At 57.1% G+C, this 13,795-nt stretch overlaps 2 protein-coding genes across 23 annotated transcripts in view; one reads left to right on the forward strand and one right to left on the reverse strand.

Annotated features, from left to right (window-relative positions):
* IQCK (IQ motif containing K) overlaps window positions 1-899 on the reverse strand; it is a 117,704-nt gene extending 116,805 nt beyond the window's left edge. For 18 of the 20 annotated variants that reach the window (XR_011494278.1, XR_011494275.1, XR_011494277.1 and 15 more), the window contains exon 1: window positions 689-866. Coding sequence is in view for 13 of the 20 variants with exons in the window: in XM_070484847.1 (XP_070340948.1) it covers window positions 689-866 (178 nt within the window). In the remaining 7 variants the exon portion in view is untranslated. Of the gene's footprint in view, window positions 1-688 lie in introns of all 20 variants that reach the window. The other 2 variants (XM_070484845.1, XM_070484844.1) reach the window with 1 other exon arrangement.
* Window positions 865-12,700, forward strand: KNOP1 (lysine rich nucleolar protein 1). Of its 3 annotated transcripts, none has more exons than XM_014853442.3 (5): window positions 865-1,015; window positions 3,408-4,327; window positions 7,211-7,279; window positions 11,004-11,081; window positions 11,952-12,700. In XM_014853442.3, exons 1-5 carry the CDS (start codon window positions 865-867, stop codon window positions 12,258-12,260), a joined length of 1,527 nt encoding a protein of 508 aa, XP_014708928.3. In that variant the 3' UTR covers window positions 12,261-12,700. The 3 variants fall into 3 exon arrangements, with proteins under 3 accessions (XP_014708928.3, XP_044603633.2, XP_044603634.2); XM_044747699.2 differs by having other exon boundaries at window positions 974-1,652; XM_044747698.2 differs by lacking the exon at window positions 7,211-7,279.
* The last annotated feature ends 1,095 nt before the right edge of the window (window positions 12,701-13,795 follow it).

Raw genomic sequence — 13,795 nt, forward strand, 5'->3', positions numbered from 1 at the left:
TTTCGGTGACTATTTCGCTGCATCCTCCTAATACCACGAAATAGGTGCCATTATTATGCTCACCTTACAGAGAGGGTAGCAAGTTAAACAACACGTCCAACGTATGTAGACGATTGTAGGGCCTCGCGACCAACGCGATGTATGTGTAGGGCCACAGAAAAAGCCGGGCTAAACTCCACTTAGGGATTTTTAAGGAAGAAATGGAGAGGGATTAAAATCTAAGTCTGCCTAGACCATGCTTGCTCAACGTGGGGGCCGCAGATGACCGACAGCCGATTTACCCGGGTGCTCATTAAAAGTGCAGAGTCCCCGCACCCGATTGGGCGCCCAGTGGGCGGGGCCTCGAGCCTACGTTTGAAGAAGCTCCCCGCCTCCGCCGCGGCCATTCTCTTCTGTTCACTACGGGAGGTTTGAGCATCACTGGTCCACACCACCGGGTCCCCTTAATCGCTTTCCCCTGCCTTTGACCTGACTACGCATCAAGGCTGGAGGCCGCGCTGCGGACCCTCGGGCGAGCGTCCCGGAGCCCCAGCCTCCCCGCGCGTAAAATGGGGGGCCCGGCAGGCGTGCGGCGCGGCGGCCCGGAGCCCCGCACGTCAGCCGCCTGGCGCACAGTAGGCGCCCCGGGCCCGCGGCCCCCGCCCGGCCGCCCGAGTCCCGCCCCCCTCGGCTGGCCCGGGCTGCCTACCCTCGCAGATCTGCTCCCACAGGTTCTTGCCGGGCGGCTCCGCCACCGGCCCCGGCGAGACGGGCGGCTCGGGGGCCACGGGGGCCAAGGACGCGCTGCTGGTAAACCACGACTCGGCCGAGCCGGCCCGCTCCTCGCGCTGGGAGAGGCGGCTGCCCATCCGCCGGGGCGCCGCCATGGCCGCGGTTTCCACGGCAACCGCGCTCCCCGCACGGCTGCGACCCGGAAGGAGCCGGAACTCCCGGGGGCGGCACAGCGGCCCGAGAGTGACTTCCGGGTCACGGCGGAGCGCGCTCTCACGTGGAGGCGGGGAAGTTTGGCCGACGGGTGAGTGTGGAGGGCGCGACGCTGGCGGGCCCGCGTGGGTCTGGGGGTTGGGCCTGGGGACTTGCGTGGCGAATTGGGGGGCGAGCGGGCGACTTGCACCCCGAATCCTCCCCGCAGTCCCTGGGGCGCGCTCGCCCCCGCTTGAGGCCGCCGCCTCCGGGAAGTTCTCCCGCCTTGGAGCCGCCGGCCCGGGCCCCCGCGTAACCCCTGCTTGTGTTTGCGCGAAATCTTGGGCGCGGAGGCGCCTTGGAGGGGCCCATGTCGCCTCCTGCCTCCCTTGCTTCTTGCTAGGGATCCTGCGGTGGGCGTGGGGGGGTGGTGCCATTGTGCACAGCACGGGCTCCGAAGTCCCGCGCGCTGGGTTCGGATCCCTGTTTTACCGCTCCCTGGCATGGGTCCCCGTGGCCAGTGAGTGAAAGTCCCCAAGCCTCAGTCTGCAAGGCTCTGGGATGGGGTGTTCACACCGATCCTCACGAGGCTACCGCGGAAACTTAGAAAAGCTGTTGGCGAAGGCGTTCGCGCTTGCAGGAGACACGCTGTAAGGACCGGGTCCTCTCCCCTCCTCCATGAAGGAGTGAACACCTTTGGGGCGCGGAGGAGGGGTCGAGGAGGAAGAGCAGATGCGGAGAGAAGGGGAGTAAGTTGACCACAGCCTCCCCTGGCTGCTTTGTTCTTATCGGGTCTCTTGGCCGCCCCTCCGTTCTGGGGCACTTGGCTCCACCCCCTCCAGGTCTGCAGCTTCTCCTTCTCTGGTCACACCCCTCTTTCTCTGCCACCCCTTTCCCTAAGGCCGTGTCTCAGGCTCCTTCTCTGCAAGGCTTAATTACCACCCACATATGCTTAAGTTTCTGTCAGCCCAGTCACCCCTGAGCCTCAGACCCATATATATCCGCCTGTCCACGAACGTCTCCACTTGGCCATCTCGAGGCATCTTCAAGGAGCCGTCTATTCCAGCCCCCAACTTCCCGCCTTCAGTTCCTTTGTCTCAGGGATCAGCAACTCTGTTCTTGAGAAACTCTCCTGACGCCTCTTTCCCTCCCACACCTACCTGCTGCTTCTTGATGGCAGGCGTTTTGTCTTGTTCCTCTCTGGATCTCTAGCATTCCTGCCTTCATCCAGTGAGTTTTTATTGAGCACCTGCTATGTGCCAAGCACAGAACTAGGCTCTGGGAGTAGAGCAGAAAACGAGGCAGGAGTGAATGAATGAGTGTTCCCTTGACTGTCCTGCTCCTGGAGCGAGTTGTGAATGAACTGAGCCAGGCCCAGTGTGACCTGGGCTCCAAGGCAGAGGAAAGCACAGGATGGAGAAGCTGCTGGCCTTTCCCTCCCACTGTCCAGACCTTCTGTGTTTGTCTGTGGCTTCTTGGAGTGTCTCCATGTCATTTCCTCCAGGGAGCATTGGCACCTGGGCTGGTGACTGGAGAGAAGGAAGTAGCTGGAAGCTGAAATGTACTTGAGGACCCCAGCCCCTTCTCACAGGTGCCTCCCTGACATTTTCCAAAGGAAAAAACACAAGCCAGGTATTGTCGCTCCAATCATTAAATGTTGGCAATTTATTTGAAAGTTTAAAGACGGTGAAACAGGCTTGCAGGCTGGATGTGGCCCTCAGCACCCACCCCGGGCAGCCTCTGAGCTGGTTCAGTGTCTTTCCTATGGATGGGGAAACTGAGGCCCAGAGAAGCCAGTGTTAGTGGCAGGAGTGTCAGAGACACCATTTGCACCCAGGTGTTTTCAGTCCTAGTTGCTGTTCTCTGGCCACCTGGGAAGGTCGTCGGGAGAGTATGTCACCTGGGTGCAGGTGGAGGGCATTAATTTCCAGACACAAAGCAGAAGAGCTATTTAAATGAGCCAGGGTCACGGGCTGAGTGTGCCACAGTTATTGCCTCTGGTGGGAATGGGTGGGAAGGGCTGATCTCAGGACCTGTGTCCCCTTCGTCCAGTAAAAGATGAGCCCCCAAGGGCAGCACCTGGTGTGTTTGGTGTGACAGCAGTTGTACCCTTGGTGGGTGGCCCAGGGTAGGCCTTCGGTCAATGTCTGTTGAAGGAGTGATGAGGCTTGGTGATTTGAGGAAGAGGACATAGCAAGCACTTTCCATGGATTATCCAAGTGTTATTTCCCCCCATTTTCAGATGGGGAAGTTAAGGCACAGGCGGAATAGGTTGGCTTCAGGTGAGGGAGCAGTTTGGCTCTGAACCTGGGGCTGTCTGACTGTAAACTCCATTCTACCTCTTCCATCCTATTTCCCTTTGCTCCAAGGGAATCATGCCCACTTTCCCACCCCCTAACATTTCAGACCGTCTGTTCAAAGAAACCTGGCTTTTGGCAATACCTAGTTGAATTGTACCCGCGGCGGCTTGGTGTGGGGATGACTTGTACCATTTCCTTTTTCAGGAATGATCACCAAGACCCACAAAGGAGACCTGGGCCTTGGGCTCCCAGAGAAAAAGAAGAAGAAGAAGGTAATCAAAGAACCAGAGACTCAATACTCAGTTTTAAACAGTGACTCTTGTTTCACTGAAGGTTGTCCCACGAGAGCCACATTCCCCTCAAAGAATGTGGTCCAAGGGCAGGCACCCGAGATGCCTCTAGTGAAGAAAAAGAAGAAGAAGGGCGCCGGCACCCCCTGTGAGGAGCACCCGGAAGCTGAGACCAGGCCGCGTGCCAGACGCGCAGAAATGTCGCCCAGCCCCCGCAAGCAGGCTCTGGCTCCGTCCGAGTTCGTCAGTGGGGAGAAGAAGAAGAAGAGGAAGAAGTCCTCGTGGCCTCTGGCCATGTCCCCTAGCTCGAGGGTGAGGACCTCCTCAGACCCCACACAGGGCGAAGAGGTAGCCAGAGTTGGCAAGAAGCTCAAAAAGCACAAGAAGGACAAAAAGGCCCCAGAGGCCACAGCCGTCTCAGCTCAGGACCATTGGTTCTCTGGGGCTGGGGACACCCCGTATGTCTGCTCAGTGGGGAAGGATGGTGAGGAGCGGCCAGCCTCGGGGCAGAAACAGAAGCAGGGGAGCCCCACGGAACACACCGTGAAGATAAAGAAGAAAAAGAAAATCCACCACGAGGAAGACACCCGTCTAGGGCACCCCGAGCTCTCCAGGGCCATAAAGAGCAGCCCTAGGAAAGGAAGGAAAAAGAAACCAGTCAAAACTGAGGCTCCGGAATACATCCCAATAGGAGATGACTCCAAGGCCCCTGCGAAGAAGAAAATAAAGTCCAAGAAAAAGGCAGAGCTGACAGCCATTGAAGAGCCAGCTCTGAAGAGGAAGAAAACGAAAAAGAGGAAAGAGAGCAGAGTAGCAGGAGAACCTTGGGAGGAGGTAGGCTTTCCTTCATAAGTAGACTCTGCTTTGGGAGAATAAGGGTGGAAGTTGGGAGAGTGTGTCTGTGTGTACATGTGCACACACACAGGCACTCAACTTTTTAGCTGCCAGAACCCTCATTAAACTGACTTCAGCCAGAAAAGGGGATTTATTGACACATGTAACTGGAAAGGTTAAGAGCTGTCTAGCTTCAGGTATGGCTGGATCCAGGTGCTCATGCAGTGTCTTCAATAATGTAGGTATCCTTTGCTATCAAAACTCTACCCAAGTTCTCACTACCTGCACTCAGGATCTGAGTAAATTGGGATGAGTTTTTCAGATGAATCTCTCCCTTTCTGATTTTTTGCCATTTGCCATCGAAAACTCAGGAACCAAATAGTTTGAGATGGCATGGTGTCCGTAGCTATCTGGGCTTAGTTTTTGAGCTCAGTATAAATGATTCAGGGATCGAAGAGATTTGGATCACAGAAGGTGCCTGTGCAGCTTTCCTCCGGCTCTGGGCTTTGTATTTTTTATCTTGGTTGTAGTCCTAGACAGGCCCTCCCCTCGCCCCCCAATGGCAGGATGGTCCCCGCAACTTTACTTTCATACTCGTAGCTCAGCCACCTGCAAAGGGGACACAGTGGCCCCTCCAAAACGAGTATAGGACGAGTCCCAGGGCTGCTGTCTTGGGCCTCGATTGGGTCACACAAGCCAGAAGCCCTGATCGGAAGCCAGGATGGAGGGGCTGAGGGTGTCGGTCCCACCTGAGCCCCCTCCGTCTGAGATTGGGGGAGGGCAGCTTCTGAGAGGACACCGGGGTCCTGTTAGGAGGAGCAAGGGACTGGACGCTGGCCTGGTGAGACGGCAGATCCGCTGTCTCCCTCCTGGGCTCCCTCGATGCGCACAGGAAGGGAGAAGAGGAGCTGGAGCACTGTGTCTTGCAGGCCCCCGGCCTTCCCACCCAGGTTGCGGTCCCTGTCCTTGGTGTGCGCGTGGACGTGCGGGTGGGAGCGAGGTGGTGTGCGGCCTGCTCCGAGCAGATGTCCGGCATGTCTGGGCAGCTGGTGCTTGGTGTTTCTTGAAGGCTTACTGTGTGCCTGGCGTTGGGGTGACGCTCCCCACGTATCAACCGCTGAGTCCTCCCCGCAGCCGGCAGGGACAGCTGCTGTGCTGCTCCCCGTTTAGCAGACAGGAAGACCGAGGCTCAGGGGAGTTCGATACATTGTGTGAGGTCGCCCATCTGGTAAGAGGTGGAGCTGGGCTTCACATCCGGTCTGGCTTCTGAACTTGAGGTTATCCCTTCTCGGGAGCCGCCTGTGTAACCTCACCTAGATGCCAGTAGTCATCCGAGCCCAGAGGTGACTGTCTTATGTCAGAGCAAGCCCCGCTTCTCTTCCTGACTCTGCGCCCACGGCTGGGTGACCTGTGGTCCCCCGGGAGGAGTGATGGCTAGTGTGCACTGAGCGCTTACTGAGGGCTGGGCCTGGCACAGAGGAGGGGCCCAGTTAACATCGACTGAAGGGTGAGCCCCCTGGAGCTAGGTCACCAGGAAGGCATCTGGTCTGTGCTCAGCTCAGGCCAGACGGGGTCGGGGAGGCATAGTTGACCTCCATGTCAGGGCCTACAAAAAGTAGTGCTGGTTCCCGGGTTTGTCCCAGCTTCGCCCCAGTCCGTCAGACTTGGCTTCACCAGTCTCCTCCTCTATGCAGAGCCCTGGGGCCTTGGAGCCCAGCCCCCATCAGAATCTGGAATCCCTTCTCCCAGAGGCCCGTGGATGGCGGTCAGTCCCCTCCACCTGACGTCTCCCGTGATGGGGTCTCTGCCTCCCAGAGCAGCGCACTGAGTTGGGAAACGCACGCATCTGCAGGGTCTGGAGCGGGGTGTGAGAGCCATCTAGGGATTGTCACAGGTGACCCTAGGAGCCAGGCGGGGCACACCTAACGTAGAGATGCGGGAAACGTGGCTGTTAGCAAAGGACCCGGGGAGAGTGGCTGGCCAGAGGGCTCACCATCCCAAACAAGGTCCCACACGGGCTGCAGCCAGGGAGAGAGTGGCCTGTGTAAGTGTGGCCAGGCGGGCCCAGCGAGGGTGCCATGTGAGAGCTGAGCCCTGTGTAGGGCCTTGGCCATCGTGCAGATGGAGCGGCAGGTGTGGAGGCCCCGGGAGGAGCAATGAGTCCCTCGTGTGAGCAGGGGCCAAGTGACAGAACCTCAGGGCATGGGAGTCTGGATTTTCATGTAAACAAGACAGGAGCCCCTGGAGGGTTTGAGGAGTTCAGTTGAGTTTTTGAAGCCCAGAGCTGCTGTGTGGCATGGACCAGGGCTGGAGAGATGGGGAAGCAGGAGTTAGAGACCGTCATGGTTGTCCAGGCAGGAGAGAGACCACATCCAGGACGGGGGTGGGTGTGGGGGTGGTGATGTGGAGGAGAGAATTAAGTGGTTTCGGGTGGTCGGTTCACTGGCAGGGCCCCCCTGACCAGGGCCCTGAGCCCCACTCTATATTCCCTACCTGCCAGCCCCGCCTCCCCCACTGTCAGACGGGCCCTTGACCTCTCTGCTACTGGTTTATTGTCACCCTCAGAGGTCAGGCGATGTGTGTGGCAGGAAGGGTGCACTAGCCTGAGTCAGGAGACCTGTTAGTGTCCCTGAGCCATGGGGGTGACTTCATGATCGTCACGTCACCTCTCTGAGCCTTAGTTTTTTCATCTGTCAAATAAGTCAGTGCCACAGTGTGGTGGGAGACTCGTGGAAGGGAAAGGATGTCAGCGGTTATGTAGGTGGCCGGGTTGGGGTGGTGCTGCCATCTTGGGTCTTTCTGGACTGTCATGCGCTCCCCTGGCGGGGCTGCGGGGGCAGAGGCCATCGTGTGCTGGACTTACTCCTTTGCCCTCTCGTGCAGGAGCCCGACACAGACTTAGAGGTGGTGTTAGAGAAGAAAGGCAACATGGATGAGGCGCACATAGACCAGGTACGGCCCAGCTCCTCCTCACCCACCCTCATGCGTCTTGCCACCCGAGACACACTCACCTTCTACCAGGCCACCAGGCCAGCCTCTGGCGCACCTCCAGTGGAGGGAACTCCTGGCCGCCCCATTTCATGCCGGGAGACCCCTTTACTGCCATGGTTTTGGCCGAGGGGCCGTCTGGACGCTCAGAATCCCAGGCTGAGGCTCTCCTCCTTGTAACCGCTATGTGGGGAGAAGGAGCACCTCCAGGGACCCACAACCAGGGCAGGGAACACATGCTCAGCCAGGCCCACGTGTTCCCACCTTCTGGCCTCGATTCAGGAGCATTTAGAGAATTTCTGGACCAGCTTCTGCTTCTGTCATGCCTAGATCGCCTGGCAAATGTGTCCTGTGTGGGAGCTGGCCTTTGTAGAATTGGGGTATTTTTATGATCCTGGACCCCAGGGCCTGATAGTAAGTGCACAGGCTTGGCCTTGGACCATTCCTGACAAGGGGACCTCAGGCAGTCACTAACCTCATTGACCCTCACATCGGTGGCTGTGAAGACCGGACGAGGCCATGTGTTTGAGGCAGTGAGCAGGGGCCTGCCTCACACCTGTGCCTGCCAAGTGGCAGCCGTTCCCCTGCCTGCATCCTCAGGCTTTGTCAGCAAGGGATTCCTGGAGAGAAGCCACAGGGTGTCCCATGGCCCTTCTACTCCAGGAGGGAAGGAGAACTCGAGTGAGGACTTAGAAGGGAGCTCAGTATGAGGAGAGAGGCCTGCAAGATTCCGGGGAAGTTCAAACCTAATGCCTTTGGGGCACTGGGGGCCTCTCCCTGGAGGAGGGGCATCGTAGTGGGGCCGAGAGGGTTGATAGGATGACGCTGACAGAGCCCAGTCCAGTGCCTGGCGCAAAGCACAGGCCCCCAGAAACAGGAGCTCCCCAGCCTTCCGAGGTTTGAAGTCGTGCGGCTCGTCCAGGCCAGCGCTGCAGTCACGGCCCGGTGGCCGCGCAGAAAGGACAGGTGGGGCCCTGACTTGTCCAGGCCCAGGCCCCTCCCCTCACTCCTCTCCCGGGGATCCTCGGCCACTCAGGACACAGCGACGCCGGCCCCCTGAGAGCCGGCAGGCCCGTGCAGTCGCTGTGGGCAGGGCCCACCAGCAGTTCTTGCTGCGTACCTGTTGTGCCCTTTGAATACTTTGCAGTTTTTAAGAAGATGTGTAACCTTTCTGGGTGACAGGTTACCTCGGTGTAAGTGAAGCTTTCTGTCTCCTCTCTCCCTTTATTTTTCCCATAAGAACTAAACGTTCATTATGTTAAAAAATTGGGGGAAAAATGTCAAGCAACCTGAAAGCCTCTGACCTGATGACAGTCACTGTTAACCCTTTGTTCCAGATCGTTCCTTTGTAACTGTGCGTATGTGGGATTCGGAAGCAGTGTGCTGTCACGCTGCGGACACTGCTCTTCTGACTTGTCCCTTTAACTGCTGATCTGCCTCCCAGCTCTGTAAATGCGCGTCTGGAGCGTGAGGCCGCTGGAAGATGCCCCCGTTTTCTCCCATCCCTGTAACGCTGTCGCTTTGATGTGTTCCATCTAGTTCTGAACTATGTAAGAGGTTGCCTTGTTTCACAACCTGTGGCACATTGGAAGGCGGGAGGAAGGGCCACAAATGGAAGCAGCCAAGGTTACACCTGAACCCTAAGGAGGGAGGGTAAGGCCCTGGAAGCCTTTCTATCAGACAGCAGGGTCATTGGTGGGCTGTTGGTGGCCTTGAGCCATCCCAGCAGCAGTGTATCACATTGTGCCATCGTTAGGTTCTTTTTTTTTCCCCCCTAAGATTTTATTTTTCCTTTTTCTCCCCAAAGCCCCCTGGTACATAGTTGTGTATATTTTTAAGCGGTGGGTCCTTCCAGTTGTGGCATGTGGGATGCCGCCTCAACATGGCCTGATGAGCAGTGCCATGTTGGCACCCAGGACTCGAACCAGCAAAACCCTGGGCCGCTGAAGCAGAGCGCGAGAACCCAACCACTTGGCCACGGGGCCAGCCCCCATTGTTAGGTTCTCACATTCTGCCCCCAACGATTTAATGTGGGGCAGGGCGTTCCCACACCACGAGTTCTCCAGCACCACCTGGGTGTCCTACAGTTCAACCCGATTCCGACACTCTGCCTGGAGATGGCCTCAGATCCCACAGGTTCAGGGCTCGAGTCCCACCAGACTGTCCCCTTGTCTTGCCCCTCACTTCGGATGCCACTCGCAGCCAGGTCGTCACCTGTGCTTCTGACCGACCGGCTGTGGATGGGAGCTTCCAAGACCCCTCCTTGGGTTCGATGAATTTGCTAGAGCGGTTCATAGAACTCAGAGAAACATTTTACTTACTAGATTACTGGCTTTTTATGAAAAGATACAATTCCGGAACAGCCAGATGCATAGGGCAAGGTATGGGGAACGGGTGCGGAGCTTCCATGCCCTCCCTTGGCACCTCCCCGTGGTCACCAGCCCTTTCAGGTGTTTACAGCGGCTTCATTACACAGGCATGATTGGTTCACTCATCGTCCATTGGCGATTGAATTCACTTTCCAGCCCCCTAATCACATGGCTGGTTCTCCTGGCAACCAGGCCCCGTCCTTAGGTGCTGTCCCAAAGGCACCTCATAACAAAAGAGGCCGTTATCGCTCTACCAAGGGTTTTAGGAGCTCTGCCAGGAACAGGGACGACGATCAAATGTTTATTTCTCATCAGGACTCACAGTATCACATCTCTGTCTCTCCCATTTATCCTCAAGGTAGCTGGCATTTCTGTCTGTCTGCACATAAGTAAACCAAGGTACAGAAAGGTTAGGTGACTTACCTAAGGCCACACAACTAGTTACCAGCAGTGCTAGGAGTCAGTCCAGCCTGTGCCGGACTCCGCCACCTGTGTCCTTTCTAGAAAACGGTGCCGTTGTTGCTAAAGTTAACTGCCATTCTCTGTGCAGGAAGGCAGGGCTCAAGTAGGGGGTTTGGGGAAAGTTTCTACCCCAAATGGCTGTTAAAAACAAAAGAGGTTCTAATGCTGAAGGTGGATAAGCTTCACTTTGCAACAGGAAAGATGACATGAGTGGAGCCATATTAAAATAGAGCGGAGCAGCCGCTTCAGAGGAATTGCCTTGCGTGTCTTGTTTTCTCTATCTTCCAAACTGGACCAAACCGCCCACATGCCAGTCAGTGAGTGAGGACCAGAGTATGCTGTCTGTAAGGACTGATGGAGCTGGCCTTTGCTGGTGACCGAATCGCTAACTGGTCAGTGAAGTCAAACCCAGCCTGCCTCATCCAGCACCAGTGCACTTCTCCTTGATACAGCTCAGCTCAGCCTCCCCTTTCCCCATGAAAAGCTGGGCTGCCCTCCTGGAATCGGGACACTGTTTGGGTTTCTGCCTGGCTCTCTGCTCCCCGAATTGCAGTTCTTTGATCCCAGAGAAGCTTTGTCTCTTAAACTGGTTCCTGTTTCTGTAGGTTGGCCCTGGGAAAGTTCGTTCTTAAGGAACAGCTCAGCGGGGGTAAAGGAGGCCGGCCCGTTTTAGGTCAAGGGGTTGCAGCCCTCGGGATGCTGAGATGATGCTTTTGACAAATGCCTCCCCCCGTTTGCAGCAGAGTGAAGCTGCTCTCCTGTCACTCTCCAGGCCTCCAGCCCCATCGCCGTCCGTGGGTTTTAAGCTCAAAGGTAAACTTCGGTGTCTCATTTCCCTCTTTCCTCTCCTTGCTCAGGTGAGGCGAAAGGCCTTGCAAGAAGAGATCGATCGTGAGTCGGGCAAAACGGAAGCTTCTGAAACTGGGAAGTGGACGGTAAGTTAGACGCGAGGGCTCTGCGAGGTGGCACGCTCGGCATCCTGACCCCTCCCCCAGCCTCGCAGGGTGGCAGACCAAGTTAGTCCAGGCTCTGGAGCCCGCTGCAGAGCTTGTCCTCAGCTAATTTCCTCCCTCCTGGCGGAGGGCTGGCCGGGGGGATCAGCAGGCTGAACCTTTGTCTCCGGCTCTGGACAGCTGGGGTGTCCTGCACGTTAGTGGCCGAGGGCATGTGACGGCCACAAGCTCTTTGCAGCGGTGGGTGGCACCCTCAGAAGGCTGCTGTGCCCAGGAAGGGTAGGAGGCAGAGGTGAGGGAGTGGGCCTCTCTCAGGACTGGCTTCAAGGTCCAGTTGGAATGGGGAGTTTCCGAACCAGGCCCGACGAGGTGGATAGGCGAGGGTGCAGCACGAGGCCCATGACGTCGGGCTGAGAGAGGGACGAGGGGCGGATGCTGGCAGGGCAGAGGGCCGTGCCGGGCCAGCCGCAGTGCCACGGTGGGGAGCCTGCCCTGGGCTCTCCATGCAGTGGGAGCTGCCGGAGGGCACTGATACAGGGGAAGGGGGAGCCAGGTGGAAGGCTCTGTTCTTAGGCCAGCGGCCTGGGCTGGTGGCAGAGGAGAGAGAAGGGAAGGGCTTCACGATCCATTCGGCACAGCCAGCAGCACTTGGTAATGGATCAGGTTTGGGAGAGAAGCATCCAGATGACAGGAAGGCTGCCTTCCTGCTGTGTCTTAGCCTTCTCAGTGGAACACAGAAGAGGACACTTGGTTGGGATCGGAAGACCCGACATCAGTTCTGGCTCTGCCACTTTCTAGTTGTGAGACTCTGGGCAAGTGACTGAGCTAAGCACCTTCTTTCTCTTCACACAGGGGACTCAGTTTGGCCAGTGGGATACTGCTGGTTTTGAAAATGAGGAACAGAAAGTGAAATTCCTCAAGCTTATGGGTGGCTTTAAAAATCTGTCGCCTTCGTTGAGCCGCCCCTCTAACCTGACAGGGAGGCCCAGCATGGCCCTCAGCAAGAAGGCGGCCGACGCCCTGCAGCGGGGCCTGCAGCGGGACTACGAGCGGGCCCTGAGCTGGAAGCACAGCCGGGGGGCCGGCCTCGGCTTCGCCGCCCCGCACAAAGCCTTCTACATCGACAGGAACGCTTCCAAGTCCGTCAAGTTTGAAGATTAAACTCTCCTGTCTTGTCCCCCGAAACAGCCAGAGTTGCTTTTATTACTCAGTTTATGCAGCTGCAAGCCATCTGGTGGTTGTCTGGAACCGAACTCCTGCACAGACTGAGGACACATCTGTGACGGGTGTGGACGGACCGGGGCGGGCAGCTGAGGTTGCAGGAGCCGGGAGAACGTGGGAGTGGCTTCACCCTGCTGTTCTCTGGGTGAGCCTCCCGTCCCGGCTGGGAAACGTCGGCGTGTATAAATAATGATAGCTAACACCTGTGAAGGACCCCGTGTGTGCCAGGCACATGCTCAAGTGTGTCCCTTGCATTAATGTATTTAATCCTCACGATTATGAAATAGGTGCTATTATTCTCCCCATCTTATAGATGAGGAAACTGAGGTTCAGGGATAAAGTAATAAAATTGTCTGGGGGCACCCAGCCAGTGCGCACCAGCTGTTGTGCTTTGTACCCCAAGCCCTACGTCACTCTTCACTATGAATGTCCCCTCTAGGGAATTGCACCCACTGGGTTAAAATGTCTTTTGATTGATGAAACAACTTTATTACCTGTCTAATCTGAGAGCGGAAGTGGAGTTAATGGTCAAGGGGAGCAGCAAGCTCATCTCCCTTCCCGTCTTGGAGCAGCTTCAGGCAGAGGCTAGAGAACTGCCACAAGCAGATGTGGCCGCGCTTCCTCTGCTGCTGGGAAATGTGTTTCTGGACCAGTCCCGCCTTTTCTGGCTGCCTGCCGTCCATCCCCAGGGCTGAGCTTGCATTTAGTCTTCTTGCTTTCACTGGACTCAGGACGAGGCGTTCAGAGAGCAGTCCGTCCTCCACGTGAACCCGTGGCAAATTCCCAGGGAGGCGTTGATTAAGTTTCAGTCATGAGGAAGAGAATCCCAGGTGACTCCTGCAGGGGAGGTCCAGTGGCAGGAGGCACAGACACGTGGGGATGACACAGGAAGTGGCCTCCTCGGCCATGGGGAGTGTTTCTAAGCTCAGGCTCTGCAGCCAGTCTCACAGAGGTACAGGTACAATGGCCTGAGTGACACGTGACCGCCTTCGCTCCATTCACCTCGCACTTTGCTCAAATACAGGTTCTGATTGGGACATTCTCCCATCACCTGGTCTGAACACCAACAAACATCCCATCTCGGGCAGGCCTCCACGGCCACGTGGTGGGAAGTCCTGATGCAGGGGCTGGAGTCAGCAGCTCGTCAAGAAGATGCTTTCCCTCTGCTCTCTCATTCTCTGTTGGCTTCATCAGGCTGGTGGGAGGACGACTAGCAATTCCAGACAGCCTGTGAAGACACTGGAACATTCCAGAGGAAGAAGAAAAGCCTGAGGCTCAAGGAAACTTCCAGAAGCCCCTCGAGAGACCTTTGGTCATACCTCATTGCCCAGCCCTGGGTCATGTGCCCATTCCTGAGCCAGCCCCTGGCATGTGGAGGGAGATTCTTCTCAGGCTGTCAGGAAGGGTGGGTGAGGGGCAGAGGTGGGGAGGCGAACATGGGGTCCACTACTGTCCCCTGGGCAGGGGGAGGCAGG

Source organism: Equus asinus, chromosome 14 (assembly GCF_041296235.1).
Source record: "Equus asinus isolate D_3611 breed Donkey chromosome 14, EquAss-T2T_v2, whole genome shotgun sequence".
In the NCBI taxonomy this organism is placed as follows: Eukaryota; Metazoa; Chordata; class Mammalia; order Perissodactyla; family Equidae; genus Equus; species Equus asinus.

Coding starts and splice junctions, on each gene's coding strand:
- KNOP1 (XM_014853442.3), top strand. CDS start 865: ATGGCCGCGGTTTCCACGGCAACCGCGCTCCCCGCACGGCTGCGACCC. Junction 4,328..7,210: donor CAGGAGAACCTTGGGAGGAG/GTAGGCTTTCCT, acceptor CCTCTCGTGCAG/GAGCCCGACACAGACTTAGA. Junction 11,082..11,951: donor CTGAAACTGGGAAGTGGACG/GTAAGTTAGACG, acceptor CTCTTCACACAG/GGGACTCAGTTTGGCCAGTG.